The sequence below is a fragment of the Echinops telfairi genome, unplaced genomic scaffold (genome assembly GCF_000313985.2).
Source record: "Echinops telfairi isolate 266 unplaced genomic scaffold, ASM31398v2 ScPeMD7_3533;HRSCAF=4204_0, whole genome shotgun sequence".
NCBI lineage: Eukaryota > Metazoa > Chordata > Mammalia > Afrosoricida > Tenrecidae > Echinops > Echinops telfairi.
In genome coordinates this window covers 83021488-83041752 of record NW_022107431.1, presented here as the reverse complement: position 1 = coordinate 83041752, position 20265 = coordinate 83021488, and the positions used below count along the sequence as shown (strand labels likewise).

The 20265-nt window shown below is 47.3% G+C and overlaps 1 protein-coding gene across 1 annotated transcript in view; it reads left to right on the top strand.

Annotated features, from left to right (window-relative positions):
- BVES (blood vessel epicardial substance) overlaps positions 1-16728 on the top strand; it is a 51218-nt gene extending 34490 nt beyond the window's left edge. Inside the window, exon 8 of the mRNA XM_004696225.2 lies at positions 12335-16728. Within this exon, the coding sequence (XP_004696282.1) occupies positions 12335-12456 (122 nt within the window). The 3' untranslated portion in view covers positions 12457-16728. The remainder of the gene's footprint in view (positions 1-12334) is intronic.
- The last annotated feature ends 3537 nt before the right edge of the window (positions 16729-20265 follow it).

Here is a 20265-nt window from a genome sequence, read left to right as displayed (position 1 = left end):
TGCTAATGTACTGCATTTCAATGAAGCATGTTGTCCCATATTCCTTGTGCTGGAACCCTTTGGAGGAGCAGCTAAAACATCCACTGATTTTCTTTAAGCCTGCTAACTGTCCCTTTGCTTCGCATGCACGCAGAATTGCAAGCCGCTCTACTTAATGGCAACGACGCCTGTTTCATGCACTTCACTTGGTAAGCCATTTTTACATCATTCCCTGTGTTCATTAGCCTACATATACAAGTGCATTGAAACATTAAAATGCCTATATCAATATTTCCCACAATTCCTTTTCAGTAACTTTGTTCACATCTGGATTCAGTAGCATCTCCACCTTACACTTGATTGATCACTATCTGAAGTCTCCTTACCTGTAACCTCCCCCTTCATCTCTCTCTGCCTGTCTCTCTCTGAGCATGTCTGCGTTTCCCCTCAAACTGTGACTATTCTGTGGACTTACCTATGAATCTCTGACAGATCTCATTGAAGGATATGATTCTGCAGGTGAGGAGGGACTTGAGATTCCACCTGTCTAAAAGTGGTGCCCAGATGATGTTGATGTGCTGCTGAGTGTCAGAGTAGTGAGGTTATTGAACTTTTCTATTTGAAAATTTGCAATACAATCCCCATAGTATTGATTACTGTGTTTCTTGTCTGTCTACGGGTAGTTCAGTCTAGAGTCTTATACGGATTCTAGTTGAAGGCACTACTTTTGAAGAACGCTAACAGTATGTGATGTAATAGCACACACAAAAATTCATAAAATTATACAGCAAGTGAACCTCAATTAAAAAGACAGGAAGTTCAGGAAAAGGTGAACTTTGAGTGAACCATTGCAATGAAATTGCTGTGGTTCCAGCTTCTGATGGGCTCTATTTTTGTACATGTCACATGGTGCTACATCCCAAGCAAGAACTGCTCCCTAGCACACGTAGCCGGCAGCCCACTTTACATTGTCATTCAAAGGGAAGAAAGTAGTGAAATCTCATGAGAAAAACATGGTCCCCATTGTCGCAGTGGTTATGCCTTGGGCTGCTAACAGCGGTGTTAGCAGTTTGAAACTACCAGCCACTCCACAGGAGAAAGATGAGGCTTTCGACTCCGGTAAACAGTTCCCGTCAGGATGGGCTCAAATATAGCAGCTGTTGTGAGGACGGCACAGGACGGAACCAGGCAGGAGTCATCCTGTTGTGAACAGGCTCACTGTGAGTTGGGACCAGCTCGATGGCACCTCATTGTCACAGCAGATCGAGTTAACCAGACTCTTGTCATGTTCTCGTTGCTTCCTTTACTTGGTCTGCATGTTGCGATGTGACATGTGCACCGGGAGCACCGGAAGGGACACCCAGAGGCGGATTTAGTGCCGTCACATGGGCACAAGCAGGTCTCCTCCTGGACCAAGGTGTTCAACAGGGACCTGGTCACACTGTTGTCATTTCATCATCCTTCAGGGTTCACTCCCCACACGTGTCACACACGCACACGCACACAGATTTGATTGTGCTTGGCATGGCCATCCCTGGCCGCAGTGTAGCACACAGGCATTGTCATAGCAACTGGAGGATATCTTATGTTTCCTTGAAAGTTGTCTGGTTTTATTTTCATTATTGGGCTAAGAGTGGTTTGGGTATTTTTAAATCTTGAAGCACGGTAGGCATAGACTGTTGAAACTCATATTTTAAGGATTTTGTTAGTCTAGTCCCCATATTTTTTCAGGAATTATAATTCATTTTTTTATCTTGCACAGTCCTCTGGAATATTTAGAGAGTGATTTCTTAATGAGGAAACTTTTTTCTTTTTAAATGTGTTTTATTATTAACGTCAAGACACTGCTCTGGATAATCTACTGATTTCAAATGAAGGAGCTGCATAAATATGCTTTCAGTCAGGTTAGCTTGCATCTGGCTAGTATTCTTGTCAGCAAAGACTAGCAACATATCTGACAAATTGAGTTTCTCTCAGGCCCCTGATGCATTTATTTACCTATAAAAATGAAAATCAAATACAACATTCTAAGTTTCCAGGCTGGTTTCTTCACATCATCTGTTCAACTGATCTTGAATTTACTTCCCCCTCTGAATAGCCATACATTTGTAAACAGACGTCATATGAATTATACAAACAGAAAGGAGGGGCTGTGGCCAGATGGAGGCCTGCGTGAACAGTTCTCAGACCCATTGAGACGGCTGCGAAAAAGTGATGCCGTTTTGATGAGTAGTTAAGTATGGCTTAGGGAGGGTAACTAACCTAGTTACGGTCACTCGCCTAGCCCTGTCCTAAAGCCATGTGGAATTTGTTAGAAATTCTTGCTTTGCTGTTTTCCTTCCCCTGATTCACATCAGTGGGCAGCTTGTTTGGGAGGGGGTATTCAGCCAAGGCTGCACCAGCTGACCCTTTGTTCTGGGGTCTCCCTGTCATCCTGTGAGGCTCTTGCTGCTGCTGTTCTTGTTGGGGGCCATCTAGCCTTGGGACCAGCGTGGCCTCGTGTGATGGAGCAGAGCTATCCCAACATGTCTTAGGCTGTCCTTTCGACCAGCGCGTACTCCCCGGGCCTTCCCCTCTGGGATGGTGTGTTCGGTAAGTTGGAATCACCAACCTTACAGCTGGCAGCTGAGTGCTTAACTGTTCACACCTTCAGGGCACCTTCCCAGTGAGATCGCTGCGGCTTTTTCCTCTTTTGGGTTGAAGAGGATGACATTTCTCTTCTTTGTGTCCTTAGCCAGGAGGGCCCTGACTACAGAGCCGGCACCCGCACCAGCCCGTTATAGGGGTGTGGTTCCTCACCTCACTCAGCCCCGCTGCCCACCACTCAGCACCTCTGTGGCTGAGGGAAATTACCAAAAGTGATTGCCTCACCTGCAAGACGACAGTGAAGGGGGGTTATACATCTTTAATCTTGTCATCAAAATTCTAAAATATTATCCAGGTCATTTATACACATAGGCATCAAATAGTAAAAATAGCTTATAATGGAAAAAGAAAACAACGGACCCACTACGACCTAGTTTAGGTCTCCCTCCCTCCATAGGATCAATCACGTTTGGGACTGTGCTACATAGCATGCTGTTCTTGATTGATTTAAGTACTTACCTGTGTTAGAAGCCAACACCAGCGACACTTGTACATGTTTGTATATAGAAAGAGATGTGTGTCAAGAAATGGTCAAAGTTAGCTTTCTCCTGACTGGTAAGTGTAGAGGTAAGATGAATCTACAGTTGTCCGAGGGAGTCTACCGTTACTGGTCTGCTGGCAGCTCCGGGGATGGGCATGCCAGAAGCAAAAAGAGATGGAGGAACGAGACGCAAGTTTCATGTCCGGGAGAAGGCCAAGAGTCAAAGAGGATTCCACTCCGCCTTGTCTCTCCCTCTTACACAGAAGGCCACCCGTGGGCTCCACCCCATGCTTCCTCAGGAGTGTCAGGTTGGTACAATCCCCAACCATCCCATTCCCCGTTCTCAATTAGCCTACTTCTAATCTCTCTAGTTTTCATTATTTTACTTTTTATCTTTGTAACATTAAGTAACACATGTGAGCCTTCGTTGTTATCTGTCCCTGCACCCTTTGTAAAGGTGGCAACGGTGGTCACCTTACCCTTTCTTCTTGGTCACCTCCTCCATCTCCAGTCGACTGATGGGATTTTAAGCAGTCAAGGTTGGTGAAGCAGGCAGTTCTTTCTGCTTGGGATCGAGGTTGTTTCTCAGCATTCGGGACCTGTGTGATGTGCATTGTTATGCTTGCATGCAGCCCCACACTGTGGACTAAGACCGCTTTTCTCTCCTTTGGTTCCACTGGTCTGACTCCCATTTAAAGAGACTGTTCATCAGACCAAGTTCAAATGTGTGCTCCTAATTTATACACCCAAGAGATCATGCCCTACTGTAATACTTTGATTTTCCTTTTTTTCCCCCAGAATTTTTAAATTACCGTGTTTTCTGGATGAAGCATTCTATTCACTGTATCCTTGGTCTCTTCCAGTCTCGTGCTCGTTTTACTCAACATGGAGTCCCTTCCGCGTCCTGGCCCAGTTTCATGGCTGCTTACTTCGCACTGGAACCCGCGCTTTTCTCCTGCCTCTTGTTGGTGTGGGCATTTCTAGGTGCTTTTGTTCTTTTCAGATTGTCGTATTGTGGGTCTGTATGCTCCCTTTCTCTTGGACCATGACTCTTGTACCTCCCTTTGATCAGAGACCTTCCTCACCGAGGCTCCCTTCTCCTCCCTCGTTCAGGATGCTGTCCTCCAGTCCTGCTCAACAGAGCCTGCTAATCTTTCCCGTTCTCTTAGTTTAGCCTCCATCTTCATGGCCCTCGACTTTGCTCCTTGTCGGAAGGCTTCAGTGTGAGACTTTGGCTGTTCCCTGGTCACCCATTCCTGATGCTGTGTAGCTCAGGGCCCTGACCACCTACCTAAGTGCCAACAGTTGATCTGAGAATGCCCTCTTGGACCAGTGAGGACCTCCTCATAGGTGCCGTTGAGCTTCTCCAGCTTCCTCTTTGCCCCAGTTGGTGCACCCCTCACTGGAGTTCCCTGCTGCTGCTGCTGCTGAGTCCACCTAAGGAAATGCGGTGACAGAGCCATCGTCAGCATCATGGTCCACAGCTCTTCCCTTCCAACGCACTTTGTTCAACTTACCAAAACAAAAACCAAAAAATCGTATACTACAAATAGGTAAAGACCGAAAGAGATGGTAATCCTCTCAAGCAACGAAACCATTAAATCCTTCTCTACCTCCATTCATCAAAAAGAACGCATCATCTAATTAAAGTTCTGAACTCCTGTAAGATTTTTAATTACTTGCTAAGGCAGTTGGCCAGATGGTTAAACATAGTAAAAATAATGACACTGTGAAAGGAATGTAGAAAAGCTCATCAGAATGAACAGGGGAGAGTGAAAGGATTCTTGTAACATGATGCTGGGTGGCTCACAGGAGCATCGCCTCTTTCTGAAACGTGGCTGCAGACGGAGGCAAAGGACGCGGCAGACTGCATCTGGTGCTCTCCTACTGGAAGGTCAGCCTCACCTGCGCTCGCTTTGACCTCCTCTGGGACCGGCACGGCCTTCCCTCCGGATATGAGAACCACAAGTATGCCCATTGGCTTTCCTTTGCCAGGAAAGCCCCTTAGGCCCTCGTGTCATTGGACTCACGACAGAATGGATTCCGATGAGGTAGAGTGGGCGGAGTGGGTGCCACACGTGGCTGTTAACCACGAAATTAGCCCTTCAGACCCACCAGTTTCTCCGAGGGAGAAAGATGGAAAGTCCTGGAAGCCAAAGGGGCCGTTTTCCTCCGCAGGATCGCTGTGAGTTGGAATCGACTCGATGGCGGTGTGAATCGTTTTCCTCCTCTGAGCACCAGAATGGTGAGGGATTGGCACATCAGATCTCCCCTGGCATACTCCTGCAGAGCCTCTGCGCAGCACAAATGGTTAATGTGTTCTGCTAGCTGAAGGGTTCGAGTTGAGTCCACCCAGAAGCCCCTTGCAAGAAAGGCTTTAGGATCTACTTCTGAAAACAATCAACCATCGAAAACTCTGAAGAGCACAGTGCGACTCTCGTACCTATGAGGGGACTTCAACAAGCTGGTGGAAAATGTGACCGAAAAGAGGAGGAATTTCCCCACGAACTCTTTGAAGCCCCTTCGTAGGAGGTTGCTGTGAGTTGGAAACAATTTTTGGACGGAATAATTTTGTCACTCGGGACTTTAGGAAGACAGAAAAGAGTCTCTGGGACCCATCTTCCATGTAGGCTCCTGTGTAGCGTACATTTGCAGACAGCCGCTCGCAAGGACATGCTGCAGGTCTGACTCGCAAGCTCTGCCCATCATCCACGCCCAGCACTGGCCACTGTCCGGACAGGTCTTCTGAGAACAGACACTGCTTCCAGAGCCTTCCCCCATGTGGGCACTGTCTGCCCGGGAACTGGCATGAGGACCACTGTGTGGTTGAAGATTCTTACTGCTAAGTCTTAATCTTTGCTTATCCGCTTGCTCAAGGTACGAGGTGCTGAGTTCGAAATTTTCTTTCTGAAACCTCAAGATTGCCACCTGGTGCTATAATCCTCCTTGCCGTGGCTTGCTCAGAGCACACTTCTGCTCTGCTGCCTGCCCCCCTCGGTGTCATGGTGCCCACGGAAGGGTTCTAGCTGAACTCTCTTGAGCAGAAGATTACTTTTGTCACTTGGTATAGTATCATGAAATATCCCCCCACCCCCCCACCCCCCGCCCCTAACAGTAGTGACTCTGGACATAAATGTTTAACTCTTTCATTGGTAATAAGTCTGGACTGCAGCTTAGCCTGATACTACTTAGTTCGCACACTTTTATAACTAACTTTATTGACAGCCAGAGTCCAACAATTTGGAAGATGATTATTACTCATAGCAAAAAATAATAATGATAAATATCTCTTCTTGGTCATAATAAATACCTAAGGACACAGTTAACCTCTTTTGTTCTCCAGCTGTAAAAGTGATCTTAGAAGGAGAAGGCTTAAAGTCAGTCTTGTGGGAAATTTATGCATAAGGAATTATTTCCTCCTTCAGAATTTGGAATAAGTGAAAAATTATGCATTATACTGAAGTCCTGAGCCTCCTGGTAACATCCTTGCAGGACAAAAAAGTCATTTGTAAAAGCCCAGGTAAGCACTAATTCTTGTTCTCACCTCTGGGTAAGGTAGCTGAGCCTTCAGGGCAAAATTCAGATGATGCATCAGTGCATAAAATTAATGAGAACACCTGGCAAACTGGTACCAAAATGTATTAATGTGCAACTTGAGAGCTGTAAGATAATTCCCTTAAGGTATAATATCCCTTCGCTTTTTTTGTTCATACTCCACATTGGCTTTGGATTTATTCGTGGACAAAGAAAGCCATTCTGGCTCTAGCGACAGACTCACCGAGCCAGTAGGTCTCCTTGTGGAGTCAGAGAGCACCATGCCAAGGTGGCAGGGAGGTCCGTCTCCTCAATGCCCGCCTTTCTCCTGGCCCCAGCAGCCGCCGATTCCCAGAGAAGACTAGCTGACCCTTTTGCCTTTGTGGTTGTGAACGTCATACTTGGGCCTCAATGGTGCACAAGGCCCATGCTCCTGGTGCAAAGAATGGGCGTTCCCTGTGACTCTGGTTCTGTTGAGGGTCGCGGAGCCATCTGGCAATGGGATCCTTCTAGCAGGTCCCCTGGTGGGGCCATTTTCCTGTGACCTACTGAAGCATTTGACAAAGAGGATAGAGGCAACGTTGTGTGGGGACTGGGACCAGGGTGGGGGTGGGGAGGACTTGTAGACTCAACATGAGTCACCGCCTGAAATGTAAGGCAGGCAAATATTCTCTGCAGGAAAGAACATTAGCAGAAAGATTAGTTCTTGCCAGGCTGCTGGGGCCACCTGGTTTATTCCCCCAGAATAGGTTTCTGTCCCCGGGCTTCTCTCCCTGGTGAGAAATGAGTTCATCCATGCAGCCGCCCCACTCGGCTTGCTCTCACAGGCTGTCTGCTTTGTGCTTGCCTTCATTCTAAATATACAACAGAAATGACGGTTATGGAGGTCATAAGGGTGCACTGGTCTAAAACGTGTTTAGAGATCCTGCGAAAATAAAATAAATTCAAGTCAGAGACTAGGTGGGATTCCTTTTGGCCTCCCCAGCATTTGGCCCTGTCCTGGCACCTTGTGATCACCTTGTGATCACCCAGTGGTCTTTCTTGTGGTTTGAATGGGAGTGTTGTGGCGGGTGAGGGCGTGTTAAACTGTGTTGACGTTTCCCTGGGAGGGCCTTGTCCTTGCCCCCACTCTCAGCAACGTCCCATCCAGTGGCCAGTTACAGGAAGGTGGTTTCTTGCAGGGTTACGAGGCTGACAGTCCGTGTTCACAGTGAGGTCTCGCTCTGTCTAACCCAGGAGCTGCCTCCCCTTGGGGAATGGGTGCAGTCTGGTTCACCAGACATTAAAATGTCATGGCCCCGTGCTTTCTCCACAGAGTCGGCTCTCGGAATGTCCTATGTGGAGCTTTAGTAGAGGGATATTTTTTTTTCTGTCACCCATTATCCTGGTTTTCTGTGGTGATTGTAACGGATTGCTATCATCCTGATGGTTTAAAACAATGGAAATGTATTCTCTACGATAGAGGCTAAAGGTCTAAAATAAGTATCACTGGCTAAAATCAAGGTTGTGTGGCAGGACTGCATTCTCTCTGGAAGCTCTAGAGACAAATCCATTCCTTGCCTCTTCCAGATTTGGGTGGGTGCTAGCGTTCCTTGGCTTATGGCCACATCACTCTAGTCTTTAAGACCAGCATCTTCAAATATCTCTCTGTTCTGTGTTCACATCCCTTGCTCTTGTGTGTCATCAAATCTTCTTTTGACTCCTTATAAGGATACAGATGATTCCATTACCCACCTGGATAATCCAAGATAATTTCCCTGTATTAAAATCCATAATGTAATCTTTTTTTTTTTTTTGCCATGTCAAGTAATAGTGATGGATTCCAGGGACTGGGACTCAACATCTGTGGAGGCAATTGTTCAGCGTGCCATACCCATCCATGCACCAAGTCATTATCAAGGGCCAGATGCTGCAGGAGGGGTGACAGCCTTCATGGTGCTTGTGTACCAGAGGCATGTGCTTGTGGCCATTACATGTAATGAAATACAGAACACGTAAAGGCTGAACTGTTTAGTTGGGGAGAATTAAATCTCCCAGCAGAGGCGATTACCGAAGACTGTAACGATGCCATTTGAACTCCACCTTGAGAATCAGAACTTGGTGGGTAGGCATGGGAGGAGACAAAATCAAGTGGCGAAAGGAAAAGCAAGCCTTGCACAGGGGGGTGGGGGGGATGCGGTCACTGAATTGGCTGGAGCTTGGGCTGGAAAGGAGGAGGCTTGGCATCATCCCCCAAGATCCGTGGTTGTGTCTGCGTATCCCTTTTAATGTGAGCACCACAGCTCGTCCTTTGCCCAGGTCAATAGAATGAGAACACCATTAACCCTTTCACAGAGCAGCAATGGCCATCGCCAATTGGACTGGATCCTGCCTTCATTTTCTGTTGATGAGAAATGAGGTAATTAGGTGAGGTAGTTGACAGGATCAAATTACATTTTAGCCCCACGACAGGTACCAGCCCCAGGATTCCAGAATGCTATCATGATTTTGATAGACAGGCTTGAAAATTAGCGATAACTTAGTCCCACTTCCCAGTGAAAACGAACCAGACAACTTTCTGATATACGTACGATATAGTATTATGTCTAAATGTTATTTGTTATTGATTTAGTGTCATGCCCTTAGACCTGCCATCTTGTTCTAAGGCTTTATAGGATTGCGACACTCAGTCTACATTAATATTTCATGAGGCTCATAACTGCAGCTAAAAATATTTGCCGAAAGCCATGGCTAATACTGTAAAACAAGCAAACAAACAAAAACCGAGTTTGCGGCATTTGGGACAGGTTAGAGTGAGAAGCACAGACCCCTTCTCTAGCATGGGTTCCTTCTCCTATTGGTCAGGCCAATGGGCGAGGGAGAATCATGTTAACAACTGTGTTTCATTATTTTGGCCATTGCCTTCCAAAGACGATATTAATTAATTATATTTCTAAAGCAATTATGGCCCAAGAGCTGATCTCTACAAATGTTGTCATTTAATCTTCATAGCAATTGCCAAAGATTGGTGTGGTTATTGCCCCTGTTTAATAGATGAGAAAACAGAGGTGAAATAGCTTACTCCAGGTCACACCAAAACCCATTGCCAGCAAGTCGATTCCAACTCATATGAACTGATATGGCCAAGACCGGAAATCTTTACAGGAGTAGGCAGCCTCATCTTTCTCCTGGAGAGCGGCTGGTGGATTTGAACCGCCAATTTTGTAATTAACAGGCCAGTACGTAGCCCACAGCATCACTAGAGCTCCTTGGATAGTGCTGACTGTCATCAGCCTACACATATGGATCCCTGGTTGTATGTGGAATGTTTGACTTTCCTGTGTACAAAAGGCTAACAGGAACTTGCCTGAGAGATTCGACCATGCTATGCTCTGTGAGACATCAGTGTTCTTGGACCATTTGATAGAGATTTCTTTTCCCCAGTTTTTGTCAGCAGTCATCTTGCAAGAAACTCTGTTCCTGACTTTAAATGTTTGGAAAGTGAATGCTTCTGTGTATAGACCATAAACACCCAAATGTCCCGTCCTCCATGATTTGAAAGATGTAGCTGTTGGTGGTGGCATTTCCCCAGATGTGCAGTTACTAGTACACAAAATTTAGAGGTTCTTATTGTTTGCCTGGCACTCTGTCAAGCAGGTTACATCCATTTGTGTGTTTAATCCTCCCAGAGGCTCTATGAGGTGGCCCCTCTGACTCGCCCCTTTCTAGAGGTCTGGATCCAACCAGGGCGCTCCTTTGAAATGAAGGTGGTGAGCCTTCAGCTTGCTTGCTTTGGACATGCCAGCACAAAGATCCATCGTGAGAAAAAGGTGTCCAGATTGGTGAAGCAGGGGGTCAGCAAGAATGAGGGACACCCTCGGGGAGATGCATTGACACGAGAGCTGCAGCTCACCCAGACGTCCGGTCCTGAAGATGGGCCGGCAGAACTGGGCAGTGTTCCATTCTGTTATATATGTTGTCGAGAGTCAGAGCCAACTCGGTGACAGCTATTGTAAGAGCAACAATAGATTGGTGGAAACAGAGGCCAGCCGAGTTAGTGGAGTGAAGATCACCCAGTTGGGAGCCACCAGAGCTGGATTTGAACCCTGGAACTAAGTCTCGGGAAACATTTGACCAGTGTGCCCACTCCCTCCCCCGTGTTCTACTGGGCTTGGTGGTGGAGTGCAGGAGCACCTGTCCTCGCTGCTGCTCTGACCGTCCTCCCATGGAGCAGCTGCTGACCTCTTGGTCCTCCCGTGCTGCTCAGCCTTCCGCCTGCTGCTGACTCTTGCCAGTGACTGGCAGCGGATCTTAACAAAATTGCATGGTCACCTGTAGGCCATCTGCTCCTTGTCTTAATAGGATGCCATTACTCTCCTTGGCTGCATAGCACATATTGACAACTCTGGTTTTCGCTGTTGTCCCTAGCCTAGCCTGACTGACTGACTCAGCACGGCTCTGCCCTGGCAGAAGAAATCCAGCATAATTCCAGGTTGGGATCCTACAGAGACACCGACCGGGTGAATCCTAGCAATGGGGATGGTGACACTACGGAGGGTCTGAGCAGCTGACGTAGCCTGTGCTGTGGCTGGGAGCTGCTCATTAGCCTCTGAGAAGTCTATGCACCTACGTGAAAAAACGCTTGCTCTTAGTTTTAGACAGTGTTCTCTTGTGTGCGGAACCGTGTTCATCATCTGGGAGACGCACGGCAAGCATTTGGTGAATGCCCGAGAGAACGTTCCTTGGCTCCTTGCATTCCCTGGCATCCTACAAGGTTTCAAGGATGCTCTCTTTCCCTGCTGCTCCTGGGATTGCCTTTCCTCCCTCTGGCTCGTCCCTCCAGGCGCTCGGAACCCTTTTCCGCACCATTAGTCCAGGGAGTAGCTGGGGATGCTTTTAAAAGTGAGGGTAGGTGGGGTTAGGTCCCTCCATTTTAGTATAGGACTCTCCTCCAGGGAACCCTGGTGTCAGTTTGGATTGTGGGTTAACATGAGACGCTGGTCACCATGTATGATACAGTGAACCCTCGTTTATCGTGGTTAATCGGTTCTAGACCCCACCGTGATAAATGAAATTCCGCGAAGTAGGATTCCTTATATCCAAAAGTTTTACCTTTTCCTGGATGGTGAGCATCTTCCTCTGGCGCTTATTTTTATTGTCAGAAGGCTTAGAAGAAGCAGCTCGTTTAGGAGCCATCATAGGGCTTAGATAAAATTTCTTAAAAATCGCAAACAATTACAGTACACTGTACAAAAGCAAAAATGCATCTGATACGTAGCTCCGATACGTAGCGATGCAGACAGAAGTGTGTACAGTATGAGCCAATCAGTGGCAGTAATGACAGAGCATGCGCTGTTACACAAAAACTGCGATAGAGTGAAGCCGTGGAAGTCGAAGTGCGAAGTGGCGAGGGTTCACTGTATTCCTATGGGTATATGCACTGTATGTCCTAAGGGGATTTTTACGGCCACCCACTGGAAGCTGGGAATGTTGGGGAAGCGGGACTTATCCAAGCAAATGCAGTGGAAGTGGCTCCACATGTTTATCTCCCAACCAGGAATCACTTCTTGATTTTGTTCTGTTTTATTAAAATGCTGGGTTGCTAATAGAGCAGTTGGGGACATGACCTCCCCGACACTACGTTCCCAGCCGGAGTACGTCAGTGTCTGGGCAGGCTGGGCATTAAGTGATTTTTCTTTTGTTGGCATTTGACAGATGTGTCATCCCCACAACGAGCCTCTGCCAAGATGAAGCCGATCGAAGAAGGGGTGGAAGATGACGATGAGGTCTTTGAACCAGCGTCTCCAACCCCATTGAAAGGGCACCAGTTGCCTTGATGAGAGAGGATTCATGTTACCAAGACAAAGGTCGTCTTGAAGATATCCTGAAAAAGTACCAGCACCTTTTCTTAGCTTTGCGATTATTCAGCTCTGGGACGTCCAGACTGGCGGGGTCTGCGGGCCGGAGGGTGGGAAGGTCAAGGAGAAAGGCCGCTTCTCCGGCCCTTTTTCTTGCTCAGCTTTTTAACTAGTGGCTCGACCGAGCCTTCGGACTCATCCTCATTCTAGTTTGAGACAAGCCGCTCCACAGCGTCTTCTACATGTGTTCGTTTTAGCTGAAAAGATCGCGGTGCTCTTAGCGCACACACCTTTCATGCGTCTTTCGAAGTTGTGCTTCTCTTTCCTCTCGGTGTGTTCGCCGCACGGGGCAGATTGACCGAGCAATGCAAGTTGGAAATGGAGGTGGAGGTGATATTAAAAAGCCGGGCTCTCAAGCGCTCTTCCATTTCTGTATTTCTCTGTGTGGTGGCATTTTAGACAACGGAATTTGACTGGTTATTTTCCCCCCAAGGCCAGACACATGTTGGCACTGGATCACCTTACGGATGTGGGCCTCTGTAGATGGCTCGATAATGGGAAAAGCTCCTCCGAGCGGACTCACATTACCTTCTAGAAGTTCCCCCATTTAGAGACTACTCTGAAACCTGACGCAAGCAAGATAGCACAGGGGAGCAGCTCGGCATTGGCTGTCCACCTTCAGCTAAACTCAAGTTTCCGGTGGTGTTGAGCCATCTTGTCCCGCACCAACGGGGGTGGGAGATGCTGTGCAGAGGCTAGAGGGGGCTGCAGAAGCAGAGTCGAGGGTCCTGAGCACGGGGTCACGAAGACGGGGTCGCTGAGTGCTGAGCCGCATCCTTCAGCGTGTGTTCCCCAGCCTCCGTCTGGAATGCACTTCTTGCCAGAACCGTGCTGTCGCCAACCAGGGTAAGACTGTGAGTTTGGCTCAAAGCGCCCTGCTGCTGGTCAGTGTGACCATGGCACCTGGCCGTCCTGCACGCAGGTGAATGAAGCCCGTTGTTAGGAAATGCCTCATCCTGCCCCATTCACGTGTATTCTTATCTCACCCATCGGAGGGACTTCGAGTTGGTCCCTTGTTGGGTTAAATAGCTAAGGAAAGTTCTAAATGAAATGATTTTCGGGTCACCTGAGCCAAAAGAAGCATCTCTTGCCAAAACGTGATTTATGTGAGAGAAGTAAGGCAGCATAGGGGCACTCTGTTTGCCTAAATCCACTCTTCCTGGGCCATTTCGTTTTGTCATTCAACTTGAGTTACACTTACATGCTAGGCCACTCAGTGCCACATTTTACAGAAAGCTGGGCAACCCAGCTGCTGACGTGTCATTCCCTGTACAGGGAAAGGCGGATTTTGCATGACTATGCTAGTGGGCTCTTCAGTTGGCTACAGATGGAACTTATTGTTGAGAAAACGGAGCTCGAGGCGTGGGTGACTTCGTCTTGCTTCTCAGGTTGAAGGATCTCTTTCTGTACCTAAGCACTCCGCTGCGACTCTCCTGTAACTGGGGAACTGTTTCCTCCTCGCCCTTAGCCCCAAAAAAGCGCAGCTCACTGCGTTGACGGCAACAGAAGACCAGCTTGCCCTCTCTTACAGACCTAGTCTCCCAGATCGCACCGCAGCCTAATGAGCCCGCACACGCTGCCCAGACCGGGCAGTTACTGTAGATGCTGCGGAGGCCCTATTTCTTACTTTCTTTATTTAGGTTTGAGGGGACTTTATTGTAAAGCGTAACACACCGGGAGCACAGGCATGGGTACTTTGTCGTTCCTTTGTGAGTGGGGCTGGTTTCAGGGGCAAATTCCGCCGCTGCCAACTACACATAACACACAAACAGAATATGGAATAAGACAGAAACATCCGCTTCTCTAGCAATTGCAAAGAACACTTAGGTAACCGTCTCCCAGGACAAAAGAAAGTCATTGTCAGTGTCCCAGCTCCTCCCTCTTCCCGAAGACAACGGCCATCCGTACACCTGACTGTCACGTCTGTCTCGCCCACCGTGGTTGAGCCGCACGCGAATGGAGCCGTGTGCCTGCCGTGTTTGGGGATTGTGTGGCAGCTGCTAGCCACAAGGTCAGCGGTGTGAGCCGTCTTTCTGAATGCATAAAGTTCTCATGTCCCGTCCCATCTTTGCGCTCCTTTCCCTCTGTCAACCGCCGAGAGCAGAGAGGCTCCCCTGTCAGGACCCACTTGGACAGGTGTGGGGGTTCTTTCTCCGTAGCGCTGGGAACAAACTGTCTCAAAGGCACACCGTTCACACGAAGCGATGCATATCATTCACTGCTCCGTGAAACGTGTGCCTGGATCAGGGAAGATTGCAATCTCGGGAGGAGAAATCTTGAAAGAACCACTTTGCCTGAATGGGAAACATGAAGCGATGCTGTACTTCTAGGAGAGAGGATGGGCCCCGGAGAGGGGAGCCAAGAGCCATGGAGCAGGCCTCCCACGTCGTTGGCTCGGTAGCTAACGAGCAGATAAGGAAACAGAAAAGAGTTTGAAGTGTCAGATCTCCTGCAGATGACGGAAAATCCACCATGCAAATGAACAGATATCTCTTTGTGTAACACACACTCGCGTAGATCTGAAAAACACGCTTGTCCCGAATAAGATTCTTGGCCTGCTTTCTTCTTTTTTTCAGCATTCACTTAACTGTGTCATCAAGGATCAGAAATACTGCAAAACGATTTCTTTTGTCCCCCAGTTCTATTACCTTAAGTCAATTGGGTTGGGACATTCTTTAATGGAACTTGTGTGTCTTTTATAATAGGTTGAAAACCTTCATCAAAATCTGCATTTATTAAGACAATAGCATATTGCATCGATCCTAAAGAATGTCCATGAATCTTAAATGAGTAATGTTGGGTCCTCTATAATTGCTCTTCCTTTACCACCCTCTGCTTTATGGAGCCATTTCTGCATCTGCTTCGCCCTCTCATAGTTGATTGGACAACTGTGCGCTGTGCCGTCAACAGCCTGGGCACTGGAAGATGTCTCTCTTGCGTCTCATTCTCTACCTGTCTGAAGCCTTTTTTGCTTTTATGGTTTAGAGCTGCCAGCTCCTGTGTTAAGTTGGGTTTTCCAGAGGAGCGAAACCAGGGACACATACATGTAGGTAGACCCAGTCCAGCTCAAGTCTTTGGATCAAATGTTAACTGGAGCCCTTTCCTGATTTACACCACTCACTGCTGACCAATAAATGAGGAAATAGGAAGATGAAGCAGGAGGTTGGGAAGACTGAGTCAAGGGGATGCATGGCATGCTGCCAACCGCTCCCAGGGCTGACAGGTCACGTGACCGACTGCCTAAGTCTCGCGGGACTAGACACAAGATTCAGGCCAACAAAAAGGAAGAAGGGATAGAGTCAATTCTCCAAAGGCTATATAAAATAGGCCAAGGAGACGTCCGCAGGCTGAGACTGGCATCTTATGAGGGATGCTGTACTGCCCCACTCCTGAGGGTCTGGCCCAGCAAAGTTGACACAGCGCCCAACACTCAAGATTCCTGTCTCCTGGGTGGCAGCATAGCCTCCCAAACAGAGCCGCCTGGATGTTGGGAAAACCTGTAGGATTAGTCGATGTGTTTTATATACTTTACCCTGTCTCCAGTGCCGCCAGGTAGGGACTAAACTCTTAACTGAAAATGTCATGCTAATGAACAGTGACTACTGGCCAAACACTTGTGTATGCAGGTCACTTCTTCCCGGCAAGATGTTGGACACTCCCTGGGGACCCCTGGGAGCAGATCCAAAAACCCATCTAGTGTTTTCCTCCATTTCCTGAGCAGTTCCCAATGCTGCTCTCCAGAAACCTCTGCCTCGGCCCCACCTTGCTCTCCTCTCCTTTCCCTCTTCCCAACCCTGGATTCCCAACTCCTTTTGCTGATGCTTCCCAAGGAGGATAATGAGACATTCCCCCTACTCAATTCAAATTCATGAGGATTGGAATGGTAAAATGCTGTGTGGGGCATGGTTACTATACTTGGTTTCTGATCTTTTTTTTCCCTCACTGTAAGCCATAGTTTGATTGTTGCAGCACTCACAGAATGCCTTGTGTATAATGATATATTGTAGAACTCCTAAATTTAAGAAACCTGCTTCTCATTACCGATTTTTCTATTTTACTTGCAATCTCATTTTAAAGTAAAAGATATGGAGTGCGTTATACAGACACATTATAGGAATCTCTTTCTTTCTGATTTCAAGTGCCATTTACATTGACAACATTGCTTTATAATAAAGACACATTTTGTCCAAATAGAGCCTTACTCTTTAAAATATCTTTATGTATTGTCATTTGGTCAAATACATTTTGTATTTCAGAACTGTGCTTTTTTTCATTTCACTCATCTAACTGATTTGCTGTGAGTCCATTCCCAAAGGTTCAGAGAAAGGAAAATTCATAAAGGAAGGTTTGTATGAATGGGGAGACCCGATAGAGGCATTTAGCTGCTAAGCACAGTGGGTAGGACTGCTCCTACCTGGGAGCAGTGGGTGGGACTGCAAGGCAGTTGGTACAGAGGGGGGGTTGTTGTCAAGCTTTATTATCTTTCCTGGAGAACAAGTAACCTTGGCAGGTAAGTTCCTTCCACTCCCTGACCAGGTGTGAGTGCAGAAGCCAGGGTGGGTGGCCTCTAAGAAATGCACTGCCTTCCAGGTGGTTCTGACTCACCGCCTTCCTACAGTTCAGGACAGACGTGCCCTGCAGTGCAAGTGGTGCTTTCAACTGTGGGCCATGCAGGTGGCGGCCCAGCACGGAGCCCACGACACCACTGGAGCACCTTGTAGGTGGGAGTTGCCAGCAGAACACCCAATTAGATGAACTTACTTCAGGCTGGGGGAAAAAAAGCATTAAACCAGGATATAATGCACCATTCACTTTCCAATTCTTACCTTTTGTTAAATTACTGTTTGTTTTATGGTATGTGTATACAGGTAGGTAGGTACAGAGACATTCCATTGTGTAACACTCAGGAAAACGAGATAATGTAAATACAAATAATAAAAATCCATCATCCAAAGATAAATAATAACTATACTAACTTAAGCAAATATTCTAAAGCTGGATTATATGAAGAAGAATGCAGCAGCACAATTAGAGAAAGGCTTATTAACTACCTGTAATTTGCAGATGATTTACCCTTGCTTGCAGAGTGAGGAGGACTTGAAGCACTTACTGATGAAGATCAAGAATTGCAGCCTTAGCAGATGGACATTGGGCCTCCACTCAAGTACTCCCTCAACGCAAGAATACTTTGTTCTAATAACCCAGCACTCTGTGATGCTCACCTTCCCTGACATGATCATTGAAGACAAAATAGGCATATAAGCAAATGTGAAGAAAGCTGATGGTGCCTGGCTATCAAAAGATATAGAGCCTGGGGTCTTAAATGCTTAAAGATAAACAAGCGGCCATCCAGCTCAGAAGCAACAAAGCCCACATGGAAGAAGCACACCAGCCTGTGTGATCACGAGGTGTCAGTGGGATCAGGTATCTGGCAACAAAGACCCAAAACAAAAAATCATATCAGTGGGAATGAGCGGGAGGGCAGAGTGGAGACCCAAAGCCCATTTGTAGACAATTGGACATCCCCTTACAGAAGGGTCACAAGGAATAGACGAGCCAGTTAGGGTGTAGTATGGCACCAACAAAACATACAACTTTCCTCTAGTTCTTTAATGCTTCCTCCCCCCAGCCCCCTATCATGACCCTAATTCTACCTTACTAATCTGACTAGACCAGAACATGTACACTGTTATAGATAACAGGTTGCAACAGAGGGAATCCAGGACAGATAAACCCCTCAGGACCAATAATGAGAGTAGCAATACCAGGGTGAGGGGGGAGAAAGGGGGAACTGATCATAATGATTGACACCCTTCTGGTTGGATAGACAACAAAAGTGAGTGAAGGAGGGAGACAGCGGTCATTGTAAGACACGAAAAAAACAATTTGTAAATTATCAAAGGTCCATGAGGGAGAGGGAAAATTAGTTGAGAACAAGGGCTCAAGTAGAAAGAAAATGTTTTGAAAATGATGATGGCAACATACATGCAAATGTGCTTGACACAATGGATATATGTACCGTGTTTCCCTGAAAGTAAGACATCCCCCCAAAATAAGACTTACCTACAGTTTTGCCTCTCGCTGAATTTTAAGGCACCCCCCCCCGAAAATAAGACCTCCCCGAAAACAAGGCCCCCCCAAAGCTACCATAACTCTGGACTCTGGACCGTAGTGGCGGGCGCCACCGCGCAGCTCGCTGTTGGCCGCAGCGCAGCCGGAGCAGACAGGAAGTGCGAGGTCTCTTTTAATAAAACAATATACCATATTCTTCATAGAAAAATAAGACATGCCCTGAAAATAAGACCTAGCGCATCTTTGGGAGCAAAAATAAATATAAGACTGTCTTATTTTCGGGGAAACGGTATATTTTGTGATAAGAGCTGTATGAACCCCCAATCAAACGATTTAAAAAAGAAGAATTGCAGCCTTGAGTATGAATTACAACTCAGTGTAAAGACTAAAAGTCCTCACGTCTGAATGGATAGGCAACATCATGCTTGAGGAAGGGTTGACGTTGTCAAGGGTTTTGTCTTGCTTGGGTCCCTAGTGGTCACAGCAGCAGCAGTCGAGGGAACAAAGGCGGTGTTGCGTTGAGTCGATCTGCTGCACACGGCCTCCTTACTTTGAGGACTAAGGCGTGCCTGACCCCAGCCATGGTATTTTTCAGTCGCCTGAGATGCGTGTGAAAGTCGGATGTTGAATAAGGAAGACCGAAGGAGACACGGTACGTGTTAATTATGGTGCTGGTGAAAAATATTGAAAAGTACCGGAGGCTGCCCAAAGAACAAACAAAATGTGTCTTGGAAGAAGTACAGCCAGAAGACTGGTTCGTAGACTTTGGGCATGTTGGCAGCAGAGACCAGTCCCTGGAGAAAGGAGTCACGCTGGGTGAGGTAGCGGGCAGTGAACAGGGGAGGCCCTCGAAGAGATGGGCTGACCCCGTGGCCACAACCGTGGGCTGCAGCACGGGCACCGTTGTGAGGATGGTGCTGGACTAGGCAGCGTTTCGTTCTGTTGTGCACTGGGTCGCGATGTGTCGATCCACACACAGGCACCTGCCACCAACAACATATGAACTTATTTAGTTGCATATCCTTCTGGTTTGGTAACTTCTTTTCCCTACTCCGAGTCACTAGTGTTTCTACACACACTGGATGCTTTTCTGAAGCCACAAGACTACAAAACCCTCTACCATCAAGTCAATTCCACCCCATAGCCACCTTCTTTAGGATTTCAGAGACTAAGTCTTTAGGGAACAGACTTTCCCTGACTCCTCTTTCTCTGGACACCAAGCTGGCAGTTAGCAGCCCACCCTCTAGCCCTGCGTGCCAGCGGGGTTCCTGATGTGGTGGAGTGTGGCTCGTTTCAACGTCTAGTGACTCCACGTGACTGAGCACACAAGCTCCATGGAGTTTTCTAGGCTGAAACCTATGGGAACAGATGACCGTGGCTGCCTCCTGTCAAGCTGTTTGAACCACCAACCCTCCAGTTAGCAAGTAAGCCCCGAACAACTGTGCCCCAGAGCTCTTTGAACAAAACCGGACTAACGGCTATTGGATTTTTCACCCCCACACACCTGTAAGACAAAGAATGTCAGCTTTACATAAGAATGTTCTGGATGAAGCAGTACAAATCGTTTGTTTTATTACATCTTGACCCTTTAATACTTGTCTTTTATTTTGAAAATGAAGTGCTTCATCTTCATTATTTATTAAAGATTTTGGTTGG